Below are 21,932 nucleotides of genomic sequence, written 5' to 3'. Positions count from 1 at the left end.
GTGCGCAGGCTCTCAGTTCAAGTCCCAGGACTAGTAAAAAAAAAAAAACCAGCAGTGGTGCTGTGGTTTAAGTGGTACAGCACTATCCTTGAGCAAAACAACCTCAAGACAGTACCTAGGACCTGAGATCAAACCCCAGGGCTGGAGGAAAAAAAAAACCTTTGGGGTTGGAGGTGTGGCTCAGTTGGTAGAGTGCTAGCCTATGAGGGCAAGCGGCAGGTAGGAGTCCCAATCTCCAATCTAAGGACGTTGGGAGAAAGGAACAAAAATGAAACAAAAGTTCTTTTTTTTGTTGTTGGTCATGGGATTTGACTCTAAGTTTTCTCACTCAAAGCTAATGCTCTACCACTTTCAGTTTTCTGGTGGTTAATTTTAAATAAGTCTCATGGACTTTTCTGCCCCAGCTGGCTTTGAACCACAATTCCCAGCTCTTAGCCTTCTGAGTAGCTAGGGTGGCTAATGCCACTGGAGCTGGCCTAGGAAACTGTTTCTATCATTTGGCAACTTTGACAAGACCATTCCCGGGTGGTGACTTAGTGTAAAATTAAGATCATCCTTCCCTGACATTCATCTAAGGGAAAAGAAAGAGTAACAGTTACAGTCACAAAATAAGACACAGTATCAAATGGATTGGGTGGGACATTTGAAATGTTTTACATGCAGTCTTTTCTTCTCTCAGATGGTAATTGTTACAAACAAAACATACCTTTAATCCTAGATACTTAGGAAGTTGAGATCAGAGAATTTAAAGTTCAAAGTCAGTCCGGGGCAGGAAAGCCCAGGAGAGTCTTCAGAATATGCATGCGCCCTAATAAAAAGTGAATTTATGTTTGTAACTTACCTTGATGCACCAAAAATAAAATGAAAAGATAGATGAGTAATAAGCTAAGGGTTCTAAAATATTAATGGTAGAATGTAGGAAATGGATACATTTGAATGTTCACATTCTCTCCCAGTAAGATATGTGTCAAATGTTCTCTTTCCCAAATTTCTGTGTATCCAGAATTTGTAAGCACTGTCTAATAGGGAAAGTGAGTCATTGTAGATATAATCAAGTTACCATGAAGTCATACTGGCTAATCTAGTGAGTAGTATCATTGTAAAAAGAGGGAATCAGGGCAACAGTGGTTCACACGTGCAATTCTAGCTACTCAGGGGACTGAGACCTGAGGATTGCAATTCAAAGCAATACCAGCAGAAAAAAAGTTTGTGAGACTCTCATCTCCAATTAACCACCAGAAAACAAGAAGTGGACCTGGAGGTCAAAGTGGTAGAGCCCAAGCCCACAGTTCAAGCCCCACAACTGATAGAAAGAAAAGAAAGATTCTCACAGACTTTTCTACCTGGACTGCCTTTGAGCTGTGATCCTCAGATCTCAGCCTCCTGAGCAGCGAGGACTATAAGTATGAGGCATCAGTGCCTGGGTACCTGAGCTGGTAAAATGGCATCATCCTGCTCAGAGTCTCCTGCACTCTGCTTGTTTGATCCTCACTAACTGCTAGAACCATTGGCTCCTCCGTGATGCCAGTACTTGAACTTTCAGGTGAGAGCCTTTGTCAACTGCGAGGGTCATTCTGTTGGCAGACACTGGAAGCGTTCCTGTTGTGTGCCATGCTGCAAAATGCAAGATGCTTGAGACGTTTGAAGAGTCATCCTCATTCCTTATCCACGACCAAGCAGGACACCAGAAATGGAAGTGGATGTAATTCAGGGATCAGAGGACCTCACAGCCACTCACTGTAGGAGGAGTCACGTGTATGGAGTGAGTGACTCAACACTGGAAAGTCCCTGTGCCCCCATTCATATCCAAACTCCTGCTCGGGTTTTCTTAGCCACACCATCACCTCCTTCTTCTCCTCCTCTTCCTTCTTCATCTTCTCTGTGGATCGTGGAGCTTTAGTTCAGCCTGGGCGCTGTTCCTGAGCTCTTCAGCTCCAGGCTACCGCCTTACCCTTGAGCCAAGCCCCACTTCCCATTTTTTAGAGGTTAATTGGAGATAAGAGTCTCAGGTCCTTTTGTGCCTGGGCTGGCTTTGAACCTTGATCCTCAGATCTCAGCTTCCTGAGTAGCTAGTATACAAGCGTGAGCCACCACATCCGGCTACATCCTCCACTTCTTTTTTTTTTTTTGCCAGTCCTGGCTTGAGCTCAGGGCCTGAGCACTGTCCTTGGACTCTCTCAAGGCTAGAGCTCTATCACTTGAGCCTCAGCACCACTTCCGGCTTTTTTCTATGTATGTGGTACCATGGAATCGAACCTGGGTCTTCGTGCATGCTAGGCAAGCACTTTAACCAGTAGGCCAAACTCCAGGCCCCCATCCTCCACTTCTTAAAGCAATTTGGTTACATCTATTTTTGTGTGCCTGACCTAGAGTTTGAACTCAGAGCCTGGGCGCTGTCCCTTAGCTTTTTTACTCAAAGCTAGTGCTGTACCACTTGAGGCACAACTCTACTTCTGGCCTTTTTGGTGGTTAGAGATGAGTCTTTCCAGCCCAGGCTAGCTTTGAAATGAAATCCTCAGATTTCAGCCTCTGGAGTAGGTAGGATTGTAGGCATAAGCCACCTAGCAACATTTTAGTTACATCCTTTCTTTCTCTATATGGATATACTATTAATATTGTCTCTAATCCTGAGTCTTAGAAATGCACAATACCCATCCTAGTTCCTCCTGACCTAAATACAGTACTTTATTAGGTCTGATGATGGTTATGATGTGTGTGTGTGTGTTTGTTTAGGTGCGTGTGCACACACACACACGTACATGCACCAGGCCCTGAGGCTTGAACTCAGGATCTGGGCACCGTCCCTGAGCTTCTGTGCTCAAGGCTTGTGCTCTACCATTTTTTTCTTTTTTGCCAGTCCTGGGCATTGAACACAGGGCCTGAGCATTGTCCTTGAGCTTTCTCAAGATCTTCATGCATTTCATGCATTCTAGGGAAGCACACTACCACTAGGCCAAACTCCTGGCCCCTGCTCTACTATTTTTAACCACAGCACCATTTCTGGTTTTTGGTAGTTAACTGGAGATAAGAGTCTCACAGACTTTCCTGACTGAACTAGCTTTGAACCCCAATCCTCACCTCTCGGCCTCCTAAGTAGCCAGGATTAATGGTGTGAAACAATGACGCCTGGTTCTAGCTTTGTTTTACTCTTTTGTCTTGGTGTGAGTGTTGCCACAGAGCTATACATCTTTCCCTAGCTTGGAGTTTTGAAGCTAATTAACCATGCTTTGTAAAATTAACCTCTATTTTTGCAAGGTTGTTACAGGGACTGCAGACACTAACTGAAGCCTTACGAGGGCCCAATGTCCATCAATCTGTTCAGGGCTCTAAGGATCCTGCTCTTTCTTCCTTTCTTTCTCTTTCTTTTTTTCTTTTTTTGCCAGTCCTGGAGCTTGAACTCTAGGCTTGGATCCTGCTTTATTGTCCAGTGGGTCATTTCCCATCCCTATAGAGAGTCTCGAGGTACAATGGCGCAACGTAGATGCTTTATTATTTTTTAAAAAACCATGAAAATCTAGACCCAAGGACATGAGAGAGATGCCAACACAGAAAGGATAGAAAAGTGGGTGGGCCCCAGCATGGGGTCAAGTGGCCAGCTCTTAGGCCCTGGCTGCAAGCTCTGCTCAGCTGGGCTTGACTTCTGGCCTAGAACTTCTCTTCCTGCCTGCAGGTGATCTAAGGAGGGGCCCGTGCCTAATGACAGGCGCTGCAGTTGGGGAAGTTCAGGCAGAAGGAAGACATGGCTGACAGCCATCCCTGAGGAGGAGAAGAGCAGCTCTTGCACGGCAAGCCAAGGAGCCCATTGGCCCACATGCCACACAGTTCTAGCCAGGCCCTGGCGCCCCAGCCCACCTAGTTAATCCCCTGCCAGCTTCACTGCCTGCCAGTGCCAATCCCAGGAGAGGAAGTGGGAAGGCAAGAAGGAAGGAGGCCCCTGCCTAAGCTTCTTGCCTTCTCAGACAAATGGGAGGAAGAGCCAAGGTCTTCCTTTAACTGAAGGATCACGGCAGAGTCAGATGTCTTCCACCTAGAGGGGATCCCCGCTCGCAGTTAGGAGCCTGTCTGCCTCAACCCACGTCGTAGTTAAGCAGCATCCATCCGCCAGCCCCAGGTGCATGCAGGGCAAAAAGCCAATGGTGGCTCTCAGAGCCACCAGGGCCTTCAATCCCAGCTCTGCCTCTTCCAGTGCCTTCTTGGAGCTGAGGACTCCATAGTCAGGGGCGGCATGAGACCCCACCTATCTCCCAGGCTGGAGGTGGTGATGGAGCTGCTCAGCCTGGGTCTTCAGGCGCTGGAATTCCTCTTGAATGAAGTCTGTCAGAGCTTTGCGCATCTCCACCTAAGGACAAAGACAGGCTGGCCTGTACCCCTTAGAGACAGGCCAAAGTACCCCGGGAAGCCGAGGGGGGGAAGGGAGGAGGGCAGCTCCAAGGAGGACACTCACAGCTGACTTGTTCTCTGCCCGGAGCCGCTCGAGCACAGGCAGTGCACTGAAGGGCTTCCCGATCAGCACGGTGATTTTCTGTGGGGAGGCCAGCCGCCGAGGGTGACAAGGAGCAAGGAAGTGTCCCCAGTCCCAGCCCAAGCCCTACCCTGACATATATTATGTGTTCCCTCAGCCCTCTTTCCCTCTTTAAAACAGGCAGCTAGAGCTGGGAGGCTCACTCCTATAACCTTAGCTACGTACGAGGCTAAGTTCTGACGATCATGGTTCAAAGCCAGCCCCAGCAGTTAAGACTGAAACTCTTATCTCTAATGAAGTGGCAAAAAGCCAGCAGTGGAGTGGTGGTTCAAGTGGTAACGTGCTGGCCTTGAACAAAAAGCGCGCGCGCGCGCGCACACACACACACACACACACACACCACACACACGCGCGCGCGCGCACAGAACTCTACAACAACCTGGTAGGCTTGGCGGCATGCAAAAGCAATCCCACTCCTGGCAATTGTCCTATATCTGACTTGCAGCATCCCAACCCCATAGCCGATCCTTACCCTTTTCTGTTGTCCTTGTCAACTCCTTGGTGCCAGGAAATCCCTATCTATGTTCCACTCAGTTCCCCCACTGGGGCTAAAGCTCAGCTCCTCCCACAGCTGTCCTCTGGAGTGTGGAGTGGAAGAGACAGCAGGCAGGCTAGCAGATAGACTCAGACATAGACACAGACAAGGGTCAGCAGATGTACTCACTTGTCCAAAGCGGGGGAAGTACGGTGGGCTGTTAGGAAGGACATCATTCATTCCTGCAGCATGGTAGACGACAGGCAGTCACTGAGGGGAACAGGACAGCCTGGGGCCTCAGGGAGTCCCAACTCCTCCACCCCAGTTACCCTCTCTCTGCCACCTCAAACACCACCCATCCCCAGTCAAGGCTCACCAACATGCCACAGTGGCAGGATGATGGGGTTTAGGTGACATTCAGCAATCAGGCGTCCGATTCCTGCCCAGAGGAGAGGCAAAACAGTGCCATGAGTTGGGTCACACTTCCCTAACGCCCTCGGGGTAGTGCTTTCCCCTACTGCCCCCAAGTCAAAGCTAGCACAGTGGACGAACCCCCAGCCCATCATGCCCACACACAGGGGGCGGAGCGGGGCACTTACCCCACTTGAAGCGCAGGAACTCGGAACTCATATTCACTTTCCCTAGAGGCAGCACAGAGGGGGAGCTTGGGAGCTGGCCTGGCACACTCCGAGGCCACCCAGCCAGCGCCACTCACCTTCAGGAAAGATGTGGACCCAGTCCCCATGGTTGAGCTTCTCTAAAATGAAGTCCATCCCCTTCTGGTACACTCCGTCTCCTGCAGAAAAAGGTCTGTTTCCTTCAGTCTCCATTTTCTGAGGAAGAGGAGCTTGCCTTCAACACTCTCCAAACAAACCCCGCTTCTCCCGGCCAGGCGGACACCCCGAGGACCCCACCATCAATTCCCCCTCCCGGGACTGGCGCACCTCTCCCCAAGGCCAGCGGCCCTGGCTGTCTTTTGCTCAGTCGTATGTGCTTCTCAAAGCAAACCAGCGTCCTCAGGTGCTGGTGGCTCACACCTGTGATCTCCCTACTCAGCAGGCTGGGATCTGACAATTGAGGTTCAGAACCAGCCCGGCAGATTCAAGTGTGTGAGGCTCTCATCGCTAATTAACCACCAAAAAGCCAGAAGGGGTGCTGTAGCTCAAGTGGTAGAGTGTTAGCCTTGACCAAAAAGAGCTCAGGGGCAGCGCCCAGGCCCAGAGTTCAAGACCCAGGACTGACAAAAAAATAAAAGTGAAGGGAGGGAAAGGGGGACAAAAAACACGAGAAGGGGTATCAATGTGCAAAGAAGTAATGCACCCACTACCTGGTGAATATAACTGTAACCCCTCTGTACATTACCCTGACAATAAAGTAAAGAAAAGTGAAATAGCCTCTGTTGGAGGTTTTGTTATTTACAAGATTTTTTCTTTTTGTCTTTTTTGACACAGCGCCAGTAATGGCTTTTTTGTGTGTGTGTATGTGGAAGTGAGGAATCAAATCCAGGGCTCCATGCATGCTAGGCAAGCACTCTTCCACTGGGCCACATTCCCAGCCCAAGATTGAATTTTTCCCCAGTACTTGATGATTTCATCTTGCCCAAGTTGCCTCCCTAAGGGAGGGTCTTGTTTTCAGGGAAGCCCAGAAACGAAGGGGCCAGCAGGAGGAATGGAACTTGGAGGCCAGGGCCTCACTCCGCTGCCCTTGTAAGGAGGATCCTCTGTGATCACGCTATATATCCTTTCCATATAGCAGAGATGACAAATGCATATCACCACACCCAGCTTTTTCTGAAGTTGACTGATTTCTATTTTTGGGCCTGGGCTGACCTCAAATTAGTCTCCTCTCTATTTCTGCCTGCCAAGTAGTTAGCATTACCATGCCCTACTAGAAATGGATTGGTTTTATGTGCATGTCTGTGTCTCTGTGTGTGTGCTGGTCCTAGGGATTGAACTCGGGGACCGGTGCCATCCCTGAGCTCTTTTTTGCTCAAGGATAGCGCTCTACCATTTGAGCCACAGCACTATTTCCAGTTCCCTAGTGGAACTGGAGATAAGAGTTTCATGGTCTTGGGCCAGAAGTTTAGCCCAGTGGTAGAGTGCTTGCCTAGCATGCACAAACCTGGGTTCGATTCCTCGGTACCACATACACAGAAAAAAGCTGGACGTGGTGCTGAGGCTCAAGTGGTAGAGCTCTAGCCTTGAGAAAGTCCAAGGACAGTGCTCAGACACTGAGCTCAAGTCTAGCACTGGGCAAAAAAAAGTCTCACCTCTACTGCTATGTTTTGTTGTTGTTTTGCCAGTACTGGGGCATGAACTCAGGGCCTGGGCACTGTCCTTGGGCTTTCTCAAGGCTAGAGCTCTACCACTTGAGCCTCAGCACCACTTCTGGCTTTTTTTAATGTATGAGGTACCGAGAAATTGAACCCGGGTCTTCATGCAAGCACTCTACCACTAGGCCAAATTCCCGGCCCCTCTACTGCCATATTATAGCTTCTGTGTTCTTCTTTGTTTGCCAGTCCTGGGGCTTGAACTCAGGGCCTGGGCACTATCATTGGACACTTTTTGTTCCTGGCTATTGCCCTGCCAATTGAGCCATGGCGCCACTTCTGGCCTTTACTGTTTATGTGGTACTGAGGAATCAAACCCAGGGCTTCATGCATGTTAGGCAAGAACTCTACCACTAGACTATGTGCCTGACCCTTCTATATTTTAAAAAAAATTTTGGCCAGTCCTGGGCCTTGAACTCAGAGCCTGAGCACTGTCCTTCAACTTTCTCAAGGGTAGAGCTCTACCACTTGAGCCAAAGCACCACTTCTAGCTTTTTCTGTGGATGTGGTTCTGAGGAATGGAACCTGGGTCTTCATGCATGCTAGGCGAGCACTCTACCACTAGGCCAAACTCCCGCCCTGTCTTCTATTTTGCAGGGGTCCCTCTGGGAAAGAGGCAGTGGCCACTGGTCTCCTTGTCCTAAGGGAGGCCTGATAACCCCGAGAAGTGCCTCTCAGAGAAGCAGCTCACCTCGGCACACTGGCACACACTTGCCCAAGCTGAAGAAGTGGGAATGCAGCTCCTTAGTGAAGCAGATGTCAGCAGCTGCCGGGGTCCTAAAGCACACAGATTCCGTCACCCCCCCCCACAGACTCACTGTTCCTTCCCACCTCCAGCGTGATGCCTAGCAACATCAGCATGGACAGTGGAACCCCAGATGAAGGGCTTGGGGTCCCCATCCCATGCCCTGCCTGGACTGCTGGATGCCTTCTCCTGGGTAGGAGAGGAAAAGGGCAAATCTGGGCAGACACGTGTGCAGCTCAAGGGGCCCGTTTCTCCTCACCAGCGCATCAACTTCAGGTTCCAGATATGGCGGAGTTTCAGGATCCCTAGAAAAGAGGAAAGGCTTTGTATTCCAACTCACCTTATTTTCAGAGAGAATCCTTTTCTTAGCCCATTTTAAGGAATGGGGTTCAAGGGAAAGAACATTTTTTTTTGTTGTTGGTTGTGGAGCTTGGACCCTAGGCCTGGGCGCTGTCCCTGAGCTCTTCAGCTCAAGGCTACCGCCCTACCCCTTGAGCCACATCCCTGCTTCCAGTTTTCTAGAAGTTAATTGGAGATGAGTCTCTTGTTCTTTATTGGTTCTTTATTGCCCGGGATGACTTTGAACCACAATCCTCAGATCTCAGCCTCCTGAGTAGCTAGGATTACAGGCATGAGCCTGTACGCCAAGCAAAAGGAACATTTTCTACTGACTTTTGAGTCAGAGCTTCAAGATTTCCCTGGCTCTCCCTTCCCTTAAACTCAACAATTTACCTATCACCAAATCTGTTTATTTCCCTGAAATAAACACAGGGCTTGAACTCTGGCCTGGGTGCTGTGTTTGAGCTTTTGTCCTCAAGGCTAGCACTCTACCACTTTGAGATGTAGCTCAACCTCCAGTTATTTTGGTGGTTGATTGGAAATAAGAGTCTCAGGCTTTCCTTCCTGGGCTGGCTTCAAACCTCAATTCTCAGCTCTCAGCCTCCTGAGTAGGTTAGATTTCAGGTATGAGCCAACAGCACCCAGTCCCAGATACATTTTTTTGTTTTGTGGGTAATGGACTTAAACTCAGCCTGAGCACTGTGCCTGAGCTCCTCAGCTCAAGCATACCACCCTACCCTTGAGCCAAGCCCCACTTCTCATTTTGTAGAGGTTAACTGGAGATAAGAGTCTTAGGTCAAGGGCAGAGAATTTGGCCTAGCGGAAGAGTGCTTGCCTAGCATGTACAAAGACCCAGGTTTGATTCTTTGTGTACTACATACATAGAAAAAAGCTAGAAATGGTGCTGAGGTTCAAGTGGTAGAGCTCTCGCCTTCAGAAAGTCCAAGGACAGTGCTCAGGCCCTCAGCTCAACCCCAGGACTGATAAAAAAAAAAGTCTCAGGTCCTTTTGAGCCTGGGCTGGCTTTGAATCTTGATCCCCAGATCTCAGCCTCCAGATTATCTAGGATTACAGGTGTATGCAACCACACTCTGCACCCCAAGATACATTTTAACAATACCCATTCTTCTAAACCTCTCCATCTACTGTTACTGTGACTATCCTGATCCCGGCTACTGGACAGCTTCAGGACTTCCTTCCTCCCCTCCCAATATCTACCTGTGGCATTTTACAGATTCTTCTCACCTAGGTTCCAATATTCCAAATGGCTTCCCATGAGGTGCACTATAGTCTGGCCCCTTCTTTCAGCAGTGGGCGACTTGGTCACCCCTGTATCTAATGGGTCACCTAGCCATCTGATGACCTGAGCCAAGGAATGTTGAACAAAACTATGGCTGGAGGCATGGACAGGTTTAGAGTAAGTGCTCAACAAGTGTGTGGCATTGAGTTCAAACCTCAGTACTAAAGAAAATATAAAATTAAATAAAACAGCAATTTATAGGTGAGAGAACCAGGCTCTTACGAGGCGCTGGTTTAAGGGCACAAACCCAAGGACAATGTTGGAACAAGCCTACAAGTCATATGGCTCTCAGCCCAGTGCATGTTCGACATGATTCCCTGTCAGGGGTATAGTCTTCGTCTGACTAACTCTTCCAAAGACTGTGTAAGACACTCAACAGTTTAGAGAACACAGCTCCACTGGCATGATGTAAGAGTAAAGGGAAAAGAAAACAAATTGTGTGGGGGCTAGAAGTTTGGCCTAGTGGTAGAGTGCTTGTCTAGCATGCATGAAGACCAGGGTTTAATTCCTTGGTAGTACATACATAGAAAAAGCCAGAAGTGGTGCTGTGGCTTAAGTGGTAGAGCTCTAGACTTGAAAGCTCAAGGACAGTTCCCAGGCTCTGAGTCTAGTCTTCAGGACTGGCAAAAAAAATATGTAGGTATCTGCACATTCCTTTTAAATTTCTTTTCTTTTCTTTTGTGGGTTATGGGGCTTGAACTTGGCTTTGGCGCTGTCCCTGATCTCTTTGGCTCAAGGCTACCACCCTACCCAAGAGCCAGAGCCCCACTTCCCATTTTCTACAGGTTAATAGGAGATAAGAGTCTCAGGTCCTTTTGTGTCCAGGCTGGCTTTGAACCTTGATCCTCAGATCTCAGCCTCCTCAGTAGCTAGCATTACAGTTGTGAGCCACCGTGCCCCCCAAAATTTGTTTTGTTTTTGTCAGTTGTGGGACTTGAACGTTGGGAATGGGTGCATATCCCTGAGGTGTTCAGCTTAAGGCTGCTATCCTAGCCTTTGGACTGGGTGTTGTCCCTGAGTTCTTCAGCTCCAGTCATACCATCCTACCCCTTGGCCTGGGCATTGTTTCTGAGCTTTTCAGTTCAAGGCTACCACCCTATTCTTGGAGCCACAGGGTCAATTCCCATTTTCTAGTGATTAATCGGAGATTAGCGTCTGTGAGGCTTTGGTAGTGCCTGGGCTGGTTTTGAATGAGATCGTCAGATTTCAGCCTCCTGAGAAGCTAGGATTGTAGACGTCAGCCACCATGCCCAGGGTCTAAATTCCTAAGCTCCTCTTCATAAAAGCAAGTTTCCATGCTAAAGCATTCAAGAATCACAATTGCAAGGACTATGCAAAAAGTCCAGTCTGAAGGCAGGTGGTTCTTTTTCTGTTTGGCCTATCTTTGTGTCCCTGTGCCTAGTAGTCTAGCCCAGGTACCCCAGAGATGAGGGTCATCCATGCAGGACTGGTGATTGGAGACCGTGATGAGCGGGGTGGCAGGCCCTCGGTTTTCGATGAGTTCGTAGAGCACTTCCTTGTTGTGGACGGTGAGATGGTTCATATACTCTGGAGAGACAGGAAGGATGATATGAGAAGAGAGAAGCCAGGGAAAATCCTCCCCATACCCTAAAACCCACTTCCCAGCTTTGGTGCGGGGCGGGGGGGGGGGAATCCATGCCCGACCCTCACTTGGTGTCCTGTTCACTCACTCGTCCAGAAGCAGCTATAGGTGCCCACCAGGCCCATGACGACGCTGCTGGCCAGGGTCCAGGTGAACGGCGGCACGGCGGGGAATGGCCATTTCACGTGGAGGGGCATCTCCTCCGGCCCCACCCTGGCAGCCCGGCGCTCCCCGCCACTGCGCAGCCAGGGGCTCTGACCTAGCTGCGTGTCCTCAAGCACTTCAGAGTGTTTAATAGGCCCGCGCCCACATGCCAGCCGCCGCTCGGCAGCACGGAAGACTAGAGCAAGGTCACCTCAGATGGCAGGATCCGCCGAGCTCCCCTGGTTTGCCACAGAGCAGCCGTCGCCGGGGCCAGATGCCAGACTTCCAGCCGGAGCAGTACCGAGCTGGAAACGGGATGGTAAAGTCTCCGAGATCGCACAACTGCCGGAAAGCAAGCCAAGGACCACGGCAGGCTCCCTGCCGGTTGTCGCAAATCGCGCCGCTTGACGGCACTGAAGTCGGATCCCGTCCGGTCCCGCCCCGCCCTGACAGCCCTTCAATTCATTTCGGTGACAAGGGCCGCCCAGCTCAACATCTGCCGTGTTTGAGTGTTTTTTTTTATTAATATTATTACCGTCCTCTTCGTTCTGGGAATACTCCCACATAGGACTTACCATTTAGAATATTTTAGTATTATTTCTTACATAATATGGGCAACATGCATAATTCATATGTATTACATTATGTAATTCTAGGTAGTTGCAAACATGCAATCTTACAGTTACATCACGGCATGAGTGTATCATATGATGCATATAGATATAACACAGAATGCACTATGTGCTAGGACATATAATGGATAACATATAGGCACACATATAGTAAGGTATTTATATATAGCCCGTCCTGGGGCTTGATCTCAGGACCTGAGCACTGTCCTTGTGATTTTTAAAGCTAGAGCTCTACCACTTGAGCCATAGCACCACTTCTGATTTTTTTTTCTATGTATGTGGTACCAAGGAATCGAACCTAGGTGTCCATACATGCTACGCAAGCACACTACCACTAGACCAAACTCCCAGCCCCCACATGTAATATATTTTATAGCATTACATGGTATTTTACACAATCACAGACCTATCAAACATTGCGAATCGTTCCAAACCATATTTGTCATCTATTCCTTTTCTTCTCTTTTTAATTTTGTTTTTGTGCCGGTCCTGGGGCTTCCATTCCGGCACTGAGGTGCACACATCTGGATTTCCTCGGTACCACTTGTACGTTGATATTGTCGATTTGCACAGGTAACTGCCCCATTAAAGGTCGGCTTCTCCTGAGTCAAGGTGACAAACTACGCGGCAGCTAGAACTTCTTCCCACGCGGCCCGGGAAGGGCGGGGCCTGGGATAGACTGGGCAGGCAGCACTTCTGTTCCCAGACCTAGGCCTGCCCCGCCTGCTGGGCCGGCCCCGGGGAGGAGCTAGACCCTGTTTACTGGCCCGCAGGGGTTGGAGCTCAGGTCGATCCCCTGGAGACTGGAACCAATTTCCTCATTTTCCGATTCTTGTTTACTTACGTTAACGAAGGACACCTGACCCTGACATTTTTCGCCTCCGACTGTAGTCCCAGCAATTGAGGAGGCTAAAATCTGAGGATTACGGTTCAAAGCCAGTTCAAACGGAAAAGTTTGTGAGACGTTTTCCTTTAACCACAAAAAACCCAGAAGTGGTGCTGTGGCTCAAGTGGTAGAGTGCTAGTGATATAGCACTGAGAAAACCCAAGGACAGTACCTAGGCCCGGAGTTCAAGCCCCAGTACCAGCACACACACACACACACACACCACTGGGCAGACAAGCAGATCGGTAGTGGGACCTACAAGCTAAGGAAAGATCAAGTGTTCACAGATGAAGAACATCTCAAGCCTGAAACCAAAGGAGCTACTGGAAGCCCAAGCTGGATTTTTATCTCAGTACCTAATAAAGCAGTAATGGGATCCACAGAGCCTCTAAACTTGCCAATATATGTGGGCTCACAAAGGCCCACATATATCCCAGAATAGGCACAATTAGCATGACTGACACAGCAGGTGCTCATGGAGAAACAGGGTTGGATCAACCGTAGTCAGGAAGGAGACAGTGGCAGATATACAGACATAGACAACAGAGGGGGGAAAAAGCAAAGAACAAAATCAGAAAGTAAGCCATTGGGAGGGGAAAAAAAAGAAAAGATGATTGGGAGAAGCAACACAACAGAAGCAGGAGTCCTGATGCTGGGAAATGTGGGAGGCATGGACCCAAAGTACAATGAGGGTCTGATTCAAAAACACAGGCTCGCTCAGCTAAACCTGAGACATAGGCATACCAAATGAGATGCTCTCAAAGAAGCAGCACCTCACAAGATGAGCAAGAGGACCAAGTTAGATGAAGCCATGGGGAAGGGCCGCATTACAAACCACAAAAGGGGGACGGTACCCATATCTGGAATCATTTGAAAGGTTTAAATGTAGATGTCCTTGAATTCATTTTACTGTTGAAACTTTACTCTGTGTACATGTATGTATGTGTCTGTGTGTGTGTGTGTGTGTTGTCAGTCATGCGACTTGAACTCAGGGCTTGGGTGCTATCCTAGAGCCTCTTTGTGCTCAAGGGTAGTGCTGTACCACTCAAGCCACACCACTACAACCCAGGCGAGCTTTGAAATAGGCTTTCACATTTCAGCCTCCTCAGTACTTGGGATTACAAGCCTGAGCCACCAACACTGAGCTGACACTTTGTCTTAAGGATAACATATCCCAACTGGACAGACATACAGACATTCCTTTACTTAGAGTGCCTGGGAATGGGGCAAGGAGGGGAAATAATGCTATGCAGCCTTTCATTTTTTTTACCTACTGGCTTAAACAGATGCTCTACTACTTAAGACATGGGTCCAACTCCAGGTGTGGGGGCTCACGCCTGTCATCCTAGCTACTCAGGAGGCTGAGAGCTGAGGATCACGGTTCAAAGCCAGCACAGGCACTAAAGTCCCAGAAACTCTTATTTCCAATTAACCACCAGAATACTGAAGGTGGTGCTATGGCTCAAGAGGTAGGAAAGCAGCCTAGAGCTCAAGAGATCAGGGCCAATGCCCAGGCCTAGATTTCAAGTCCCGTGACCAATTAAAAAAAAATCCCAGGAACCAGTCGCTTGCACTTGTAATTCTAACTACTCAGGAGACTGACATCTGAGGATGACAGCTAAAATCTAGCCTGGGAAGCAGGAGTGTGGCCTAGTGGTAGAGTGCTTGCCTAGCATACACTAAGCCCTGGGTAGCACCACATACCCACATACATTGAATGCTAACCTTGAGTAAAAGTGCCCCAGGATAGCGTCCACACCCAGAGTTCAAGCCACAAGGTTGGCAAACAGAAGAACGAGGAGGAGGAGGGGGAAGAAGAGGAGGAGGAGGAGGAGGAAGAGGAGGAGGAAGAGGAAGAAGAAGAGGAGGAGGAAGAAGAAGAAGAGGAAGAGGAGGAGGAGAAGGAGGAGGAGGAAGAGGAGGAAGAGGAGGAAGAGGAAGAAGAGGAGGAGGAGGAGGAAGAAGAAGAAGAAGAGGAGGAGGAGGAGGAGGAGGGGGAGAAGGAGGAGGAGGAGGAGAAAAAAAAAGCCATCTGGGCAAGAAAGTCTATGAGACACTTATCCCAAATTAAGGCCCAAATAGCAGAAGTGGAACTGTGGCTCCAGTGGTAGAACACTACACAGGAGCAAGGAGCTGAAGAGTAGCATCCAGTCCCTGAGTTCAAGGCCTACAATCAATCAAAAAAAGAAAAAAGTTTGCCTGGCACCAGTGGCTCACGCCTGTAATCCTAGCTAGTCATGAGACTGAGATCTGAGGATCACAGTTCAAAGCGAGCCCAGGCACTGAAGACTGAGAATCTGTCTTATGGTGGTCCTGGGGCTTGAACTCAGGACATGGACACTGTCCCTGAGCCTCTTTGTGCTCAAGGCTAGTGCTCTACCACTTGAGCTACAGCACCACTGGCTTTTTCGAGTACCTTGTTGGAGAGTACTCATGGGAACATTTTTGCCTGGGCTGGCTTCAAACTGCAATCCTAGATTTCAGTCTTTAAGAAATTAGGACTAGGGCCGGGAGTTTGCCCTAGTGGTTAAAGTGCTTGCCTAGCATGCATGAAGACCCGGGTTCGATTCCTCAGTTCCACATATAGAAAAAAGCCAGAAGTGGTGCTGAGGCTCAAGTGGTAGAGCTCTAGCCTTGAGAAAGTCCAAGGACAGTGCTCAGGCCGTGAGCTCAAGCCCAGGACTGGCAAAAAAAAAAAAAAAAAAAAAGAAATTAGGACTATAGGCGTGAGGCACCAGTGCTGGCCTGCAAGACCACCAGAAAAGTCTGAAGTAGAAACGTGGCTCAAAGTGATGCAGTGCTAACCTTAAGCAAAAAAGAGCTCAGGGACAGTGCTAAGGCCCTGAGTTAAAGACCCCTGACTGGAATAAATAAAGGCTGGGGTGGGGGAGCCAGGAGTGACCTAGTGGTAGAGTGCTTGCCTACCATGCATGTAGCCCTGGGTTCCGTTCCTAGGTACCACATACACAGAAAAAGCCAGGAGCTTCACTGGGCTCTAGTGGCAGAGTACTAGCCTTAAAAAGGTCAAGAACAGTAACCAGGCCCAGTTCAAGCTCCAGGACTGGCAAAAAAAACATGCCAGGCTACACAGCTCCCACAGCTGCCATAAGGACCTCCAGCAGCTGGAAGCAGCAGCTTCCCCAAGCTTTCTTCAAGTGACCAAAGTCAGGGAGGGACAGCAATGCTGCTGCTTCACCAGCCAACAGTGCTGTAGGCTTCCACAGGGTGAATGCGTGTGACAATGACCACTGTGACTGCCAGCAACTGTCCATAATGCCTCACTGAGACACTGAGTCATCCCATGGGACAGCTTCCTTACACTTCTGCCAGAGATGAGGCTGGCACTGGGAGCAGTAGGGAAGTTGCTAGGAAGCCGAACCCCATACATGATCCTGTCCCTCAGCATGTCATCTTTGTCTCCCCAGCTGCTCCAAACATTCCCAGGGTGCAGTGGTCTAGATGTGACAGAATACAACACTCAACTCAGACTTCTGAGGCTTCTAAGTGGGCTTTTGCCTTGGCAATAGTTTGTACAGATTGTACAGCACTAGCTAAGATTTTGAGTTCAAGTGCCAGGACTAGTTACTCACGAAATGAAAATAATTCAGGGACAAGTTTGGCCTAGTGGTAGAGTGCTTGTCCAGCATGCACAAAGCCCAGAGTTCAATCTCCAGGTACCACATACACAGAAAAGGCTGTATCAAGTGCTGTGGCTCACGTCTGCAATCTTACCTATTCAGGAAACTAAGACCTCAAGAGCAAGGTTCAAAGCAGGCTGGGACACTTAACCTCTAGCAAATGGAAAGTGGGGTTTGGCTCAAGGATAGAACCTAGGTAGAGTTCAAACTCCATGACCACCCCCCTTTGAAAAGAAATTAGGCAGGGAGTGGTGGCAGAGTCCTTACTTAGCAATACTACACAGAAAGAGCCAGATACAAGACACATGGGATACAATGCACGTTTTATTGGTGAGCATGATGTCAGCGGGGTGGGTGTGATGATGTAGCTCGGTGGGTGGGGGTCCTCATGAGTGCAGGGCTCGCCACTTATCCAGAGGACCGCGGTTTGGGATATACTTGACTCCACAGCCGTCAGGGATGAGGCGCTTCTCAGCTACCATGTCTTCAAACTCATCTGCATTGAACTTTGTAAAGCCCCACTTCTTGGAGATGTGGATCTATGGAGAAATGGCAAAGAACTAAGTAAGGTGAACAGGGGCAAGCAAGGGAAGACAGAACAGGCTGCTGCATTACTTACCTTCTGGCGACCAGGGAACTTGAACTTGGCCCTGCGTAATGCCTCAATCACGTGTTCCTTATTCTGCAGCTTCGTGCGGATGGACATGATTACCTGGCCAATGTGAACCCTGGCCACAGTCCCCTGGGGCTTCCCAAAGGCACCCCGCATACCTGTCTGGAGCCTAGATAGGGGACAGCATGAGATCAGAGGCTTGAAAACACACGGGAAAATTGTGTCCAAGGTCCCTTAGGGCAACCCATACAAGGAACAGGCTGCGTACACTACCAAGGAGCTTGCTGTTTGCAACCATTGCACACCAAGGCCCTACAAGTAAAGAACCTGGTCGGCTTAATTAGCTGCAGAGGATCTGAATGGTGATGGCTGAATCCCCACAGCCCCCAACATAGCCCAGACACTGCTAAACTTCAGGCATGCCTCCCCACTGCCATTGCCCGTTATCTGCAGCAGTTCATCCTGTCCTGTCAGTAGCTCTTGTGCAGGTGTGTTCAGCCATCCCAAGTGTCTTGAGAAGCTGAGACCACTTCTACCAGCACACAATCACATGACAGGAAAAGACTCAAGCCCCAGCTCACCTGTCAGCCCCAGCGCAGGACAACATCTTGTTAATGCGAATGACATGGAAAGGATGCAGTCGCACTCGGATATGAAAGCCATCTTTACCACAGCTTTTTACCATGTACTTGTTGGCACAAATACGGGCAGCCTCCAGGGCTAGGAGGAAAGGAAAAATGAACTAAAGATAGTGCAGAAGATTCACAGGCCTCCCTGCTCTTCTGAGACGATGGTACAAAGTATGATGTGTAATAAACCAAAATCCGAGCTCACCTTCAGAGGAGAGCTGCTCGTATTCATCGGACACCATGTGTCCACAAAGTGGAAACTCATCCACTTTTGCCTTCTTCCGCCCTAGGTCAAAGATGCGGATCTTGGCATCTGAAAAACAAAGTTGGCTAAGTGTGGAATGTCACAGGGCATCTGACTCAGTAGGGTCAAAGTTGTATGGGAACTTGTTTTTACTACTCACCAGGGACACCTCGACAAAAGCGAGACTTTGGGTACGGCTTGTTCTTACAATACCGGTAACTACAGAGAACACATAAGACACCTGGTGAATGCCACAATTGATCCCCACAAGTTCTTGAAATGGCCTCTTGACCATTTTCTTTCTAGGTACATTGGTTGCTACAAGTTTTCCTCTGCATTGAGAAGTAATTTTAATCATATCTGAAGGTCAAGTAAAACATTTTAACAAGAAACGAAAACTTTCTTCACCTAGGGATAGTACTTTTCAATTCAATGCTGGCTACACCAAAACGCCGTGCTCTACAAGTTCACCACACGATTGCCTACTAGAACTTGAGATTTCTGGGCACGCGAGAAAACTAGGCGCCAGAAATGCTTCCAATGCCCCGTGCAGCGCGCACGCGGCGGCCCAGGCCACGTCTCTGGTTCCCCTCTCCAGGGTCCAGGGGCGGCAGGACACAACGCCGGAAGTCAAGCCGGATCGGCAGGACGAGATCCAGAGAAAACCCGCGCTCCTAAAACACGGTCAAGTTGCTGGGTGGCGCGCTGGAAGCAGCCAGGTCTCCCAACCCAGGGAGCCGATTGTGTCCCCGAACCCGAGCAAGCTCCACAAAGTAACTTTTGAAGGAAAAAAGTAATAGTATCAGCCATGAACAAAGGCAAAGAGAAAAGTAGTGTGGAAAACATGGAGTCAGTTTCTCCGGACAAGACCGCCACGGGATGGCGGCTCCACCCAATGGCCATGTTTGGGGGCAAAAGCAACTATCCCTCCTTTTTCCTCAGCCGTGAAATAGAAAGGAAGATTGCACTCACCACCGGGCGGGGCGGCGACCCATGGCAACACCAGAATCTTCAGTGGCTGAAACGACAGAATCAAAATTGGAATAGAAAATGAAGGCACGTTTCAAAACCCCCGAAGACAGAGGACAAGGACACGCGAGCACGAGCACCTGTGCATACTCACCGCGCCGGAGGGAAAGAGGCGCTCCCACGCTTGCGCGTGCCTTTTATAGGCGGACTATCTTTCAGCACGAGAACCATAGAGTTCCAGCAAGAGGGCGGGTGGACACTCTATCCCGGAACGCGACCATAGAGGAGCTGTCCCTCTGCGCCTGCGCAGAGGAGGCGCTTCCTACAGCCTCCAAATAGGGTGGGGACTGGCCACCGCTCGACGGATTGCTTACTAGGCAATGGCGTTTCGACACATCAGCCCGAAAAGTCAGCTTCCGGCCCGCCATCTTGGGCGGAAAGTTGTTCAGAGGCTTCAGGTCGTCGGTGAAAACACATGTCATAATTTGAAAGTACTCGTGGGTAAGGCTATATCCCGGCCACAGGACAGATGTTCGCCCGCTTGAGGACACGAACAAGCACCCCAGGCCTTCCTCTACACTCCAGAACCTGACAAGAAAGCGCCAGGCTCAAGCCACCAGTCATGTTCCTTTGTCAGCACCGAAGGCGGAGCCGGGAACCCCAACCCAAAAGCTTCTCCCGTAACGCTGGAGCACAGCACGCTTTTTCTGAGCCATGTTTCATATTCCTATGTCCCCTTGATTGAGGAATCTGGGCCTTTGTACACACAAAACACTAACACGCCTCCACGGGGAACGACAGTCCTGCACACCTGGCAGGCACCACTGGGCACGAGCCACTACGGAAGCAGCTTTCCCAGGCGATGTATTGAGAAGGGAAAGGTGTGATCTTGGGGATCACCATTTTGCTTACACCATTGTGGTGTAAGCAAAAGAACGCGGGGGGCACTATCACGTGCTCCCGGACCTCTCCCCGGGCCGCCCAGCCCTGTAGCGCCCCCTGCCGTGGCTCCCAGTTTTGTTCGCTCTTGGCCCGACCCGGCCTCCAGCCTGCCTGGTTCACAAAGCAGCATAGAACTTTTCTCCAAATACCACCGACGCCAACCGCCCGCTTCGCCCCTCCACGGATAGGGCTCTGTGTGGAGAAAGGTGGGTGGAACTGCCTCGTGCCCGCTAGGTCGTGGCTTCCACCACATGCCTGAATTGTGGCTGCTACATGAAGATTCTATGAGGTGTCATCCAAAGTTCCGAAGTGACATCGCCAAAACTCTGACCGTCTTGCCCTTGCCTCCTGACAGGTGTGGCTGACCAAATATCCCCAGCTGCCTTTGGGGATGGCAGAGGAACACGGTGGAGACCAAGGGAGACCAAAGAAAGTGAACATGGAAAACAGCAACCAGGAATTCCCACACAGCGACATTGTGGCTCAAGAGATAGAGTACAAGCCTTGAGCAAAAGAAGCTTAGGAACACTGGCCACACATTGACTTCAAACCCCGAAACTTCCCCCACCCCCAAAAAACACTACAAAATCGTTGCCTTCCTTTCCACCATAAGCCTCATGAGTGTAGCACTCTATTACTCCACTGCATCAAATTAAGTCAGGTACATGACTTATAGAAACTCTGTGTTTCTCATTATACATTCCATTTGTACTTATTATGTATATAGGTTTTTTCCCCCCAGTCCTGGACTTGAACCCAGAGCCTGAGCATTGTCCTTGGACTTTCTCAAAGCTAGAGCTCTACCACTGGAGCCTCAAAACCACTTCCAGCTTTTTTCTATGTATCTAGTACTAAGAAATTGAACCTGGGTCTTCATGCATGCTAGGCAAGCACTCTACCATAAGGCTAAGCTCCCATTCCATCAGCTTTTTTTTATATATAACAAACATTACTTTTTAATTAGAATAACCCACTCTGTTGCTCTGTTTCCTCTCCACCTTCCCAGGCACTGTTCTTTAACAGCTTTTAGTGATTTTTTTTGTATCATCTCCATACATAGGTCTTTTTTTTGCTTGTGGGGCTTGAACTCAGGACATGGGCACTGTTCCTGTCTTGGTGAAGACTACTACTATTCCACCTTTAGAAAATTTGGCCTAGTGTTACTGTTCTTGCCTAGCATGCACAAAGTCCCAGGTTCAATTCCCTGGTACCACATACATAGAAAAAGCCAAAAGTGGTGCTGTGGCTCAAGTGGTAGAGCTCTAGCCTTGAGAAACTCCAAGGACAGTGCTCAGGCCCTGAGTTCAAGCTCCAGGACTGGAAAAAAAAGCCATAAAATATTTTAAAATTATTCACTTTCTCTTCTCCTTGCCTCTTTCTCCTATGTATTGATTGGAAACAAAGTGTGATGATATAACTAAGATATGCATGAAATGAAGCAACTCAAGGTGTCATAATCATTTCTCTTCTTTTCTCCCAGACTGCAGTGGGAGCACTGCTCAGAACAAGTCCTAGGTGTGTGACAAGCACGAGCCCCAGTCCTTGTCCAGGCAGCTCTGGCTCTGCTTACCAGAAAACCCTAGTCACGCCTACCTAGGAATTTGCAACTGGCACTCCCAAATTCCGTCTACCACAGGCCTTGCCCACTCTTGGGTGTTGACTTGAAATGCCCACAGCTGCCCCAGGCAGAGGATGGATGCCCTGTGGGCCACGACCCCCTGCGCAGTGGGCAAAGACACCTGCTCTGGCAAGTAGGGAGCCCACATGGTCCTTTGGCACCTTCATTAGGGCACCTGCTCAGAGGGCAGACTGGCACCTTTGGCTGATTTGCACACAGGTCTGCAGACATCCTGTCTACACAGGTCGCAGGAATCTTGCTGTCCCAGTCAGGGAGGAGAGGGCAATTGCCAGGCTTGCACCTA

At 49.5% G+C, this 21,932-nt stretch overlaps 2 protein-coding genes and 1 non-coding gene across 4 annotated transcripts; all 3 read right to left on the bottom strand.

Annotated features, from left to right (window-relative positions):
* Window positions 1–3,463: 3,463 nt before the first annotated feature.
* Tafazzin (tafazzin, phospholipid-lysophospholipid transacylase) lies at window positions 3,464–11,789 on the bottom strand. Of its 2 annotated transcripts, none has more exons than XM_090325681.1 (10): window positions 11,402–11,789; window positions 11,130–11,258; window positions 8,331–8,376; window positions 8,018–8,103; window positions 5,713–5,793; window positions 5,597–5,638; window positions 5,374–5,436; window positions 5,187–5,239; window positions 4,445–4,522; window positions 3,464–4,339 (listed from the first exon to the last, which is right to left on the bottom strand). In XM_090325681.1, the coding sequence occupies exons 1-10, from the start codon at window positions 11,508–11,510 to the stop codon at window positions 4,238–4,240; spliced, it is 789 nt and encodes a 262-aa protein (XP_090181807.1). In that variant the 5' UTR covers window positions 11,511–11,789; the 3' UTR covers window positions 3,464–4,237. The 2 variants fall into 2 exon arrangements, with proteins under 2 accessions (XP_090181807.1, XP_090181808.1); XM_090325682.1 differs by having other exon boundaries at window positions 11,382–11,433.
* Window positions 11,790–16,919: 5,130 nt separating this feature from the next.
* On the bottom strand, window positions 16,920–19,229 carry Rpl10 (ribosomal protein L10). Its single transcript, XM_090325914.1, has 7 exons — window positions 19,209–19,229; window positions 19,072–19,117; window positions 18,260–18,318; window positions 18,061–18,168; window positions 17,808–17,946; window positions 17,233–17,395; window positions 16,920–17,152 (listed from the first exon to the last, which is right to left on the bottom strand). Exons 2-7 carry the CDS (start codon window positions 19,092–19,094, stop codon window positions 17,000–17,002), a joined length of 645 nt encoding a protein of 214 aa, XP_090182040.1. The 5' UTR covers window positions 19,095–19,117; window positions 19,209–19,229; the 3' UTR covers window positions 16,920–16,999.
* On the bottom strand, window positions 17,443–17,576 carry LOC150041747 (small nucleolar RNA SNORA70). The gene has a single exon (XR_016533936.1). It is a non-coding gene; the product is annotated as a small nucleolar RNA SNORA70 (small nucleolar RNA).
* Window positions 19,230–21,932: the final 2,703 nt, after the last annotated feature.

Source organism: Megascapheus bottae, chromosome X (assembly GCF_031878675.1).
Source record: "Megascapheus bottae isolate mThoBot1 chromosome X, mThoBot2.hap1, whole genome shotgun sequence".
Taxonomy (NCBI): Eukaryota; Metazoa; Chordata; class Mammalia; order Rodentia; family Geomyidae; genus Megascapheus; species Megascapheus bottae.
The sequence above is the reverse complement of the archived record's forward strand: the minus strand, read 5'-3'. Positions and strand labels throughout refer to the sequence as shown.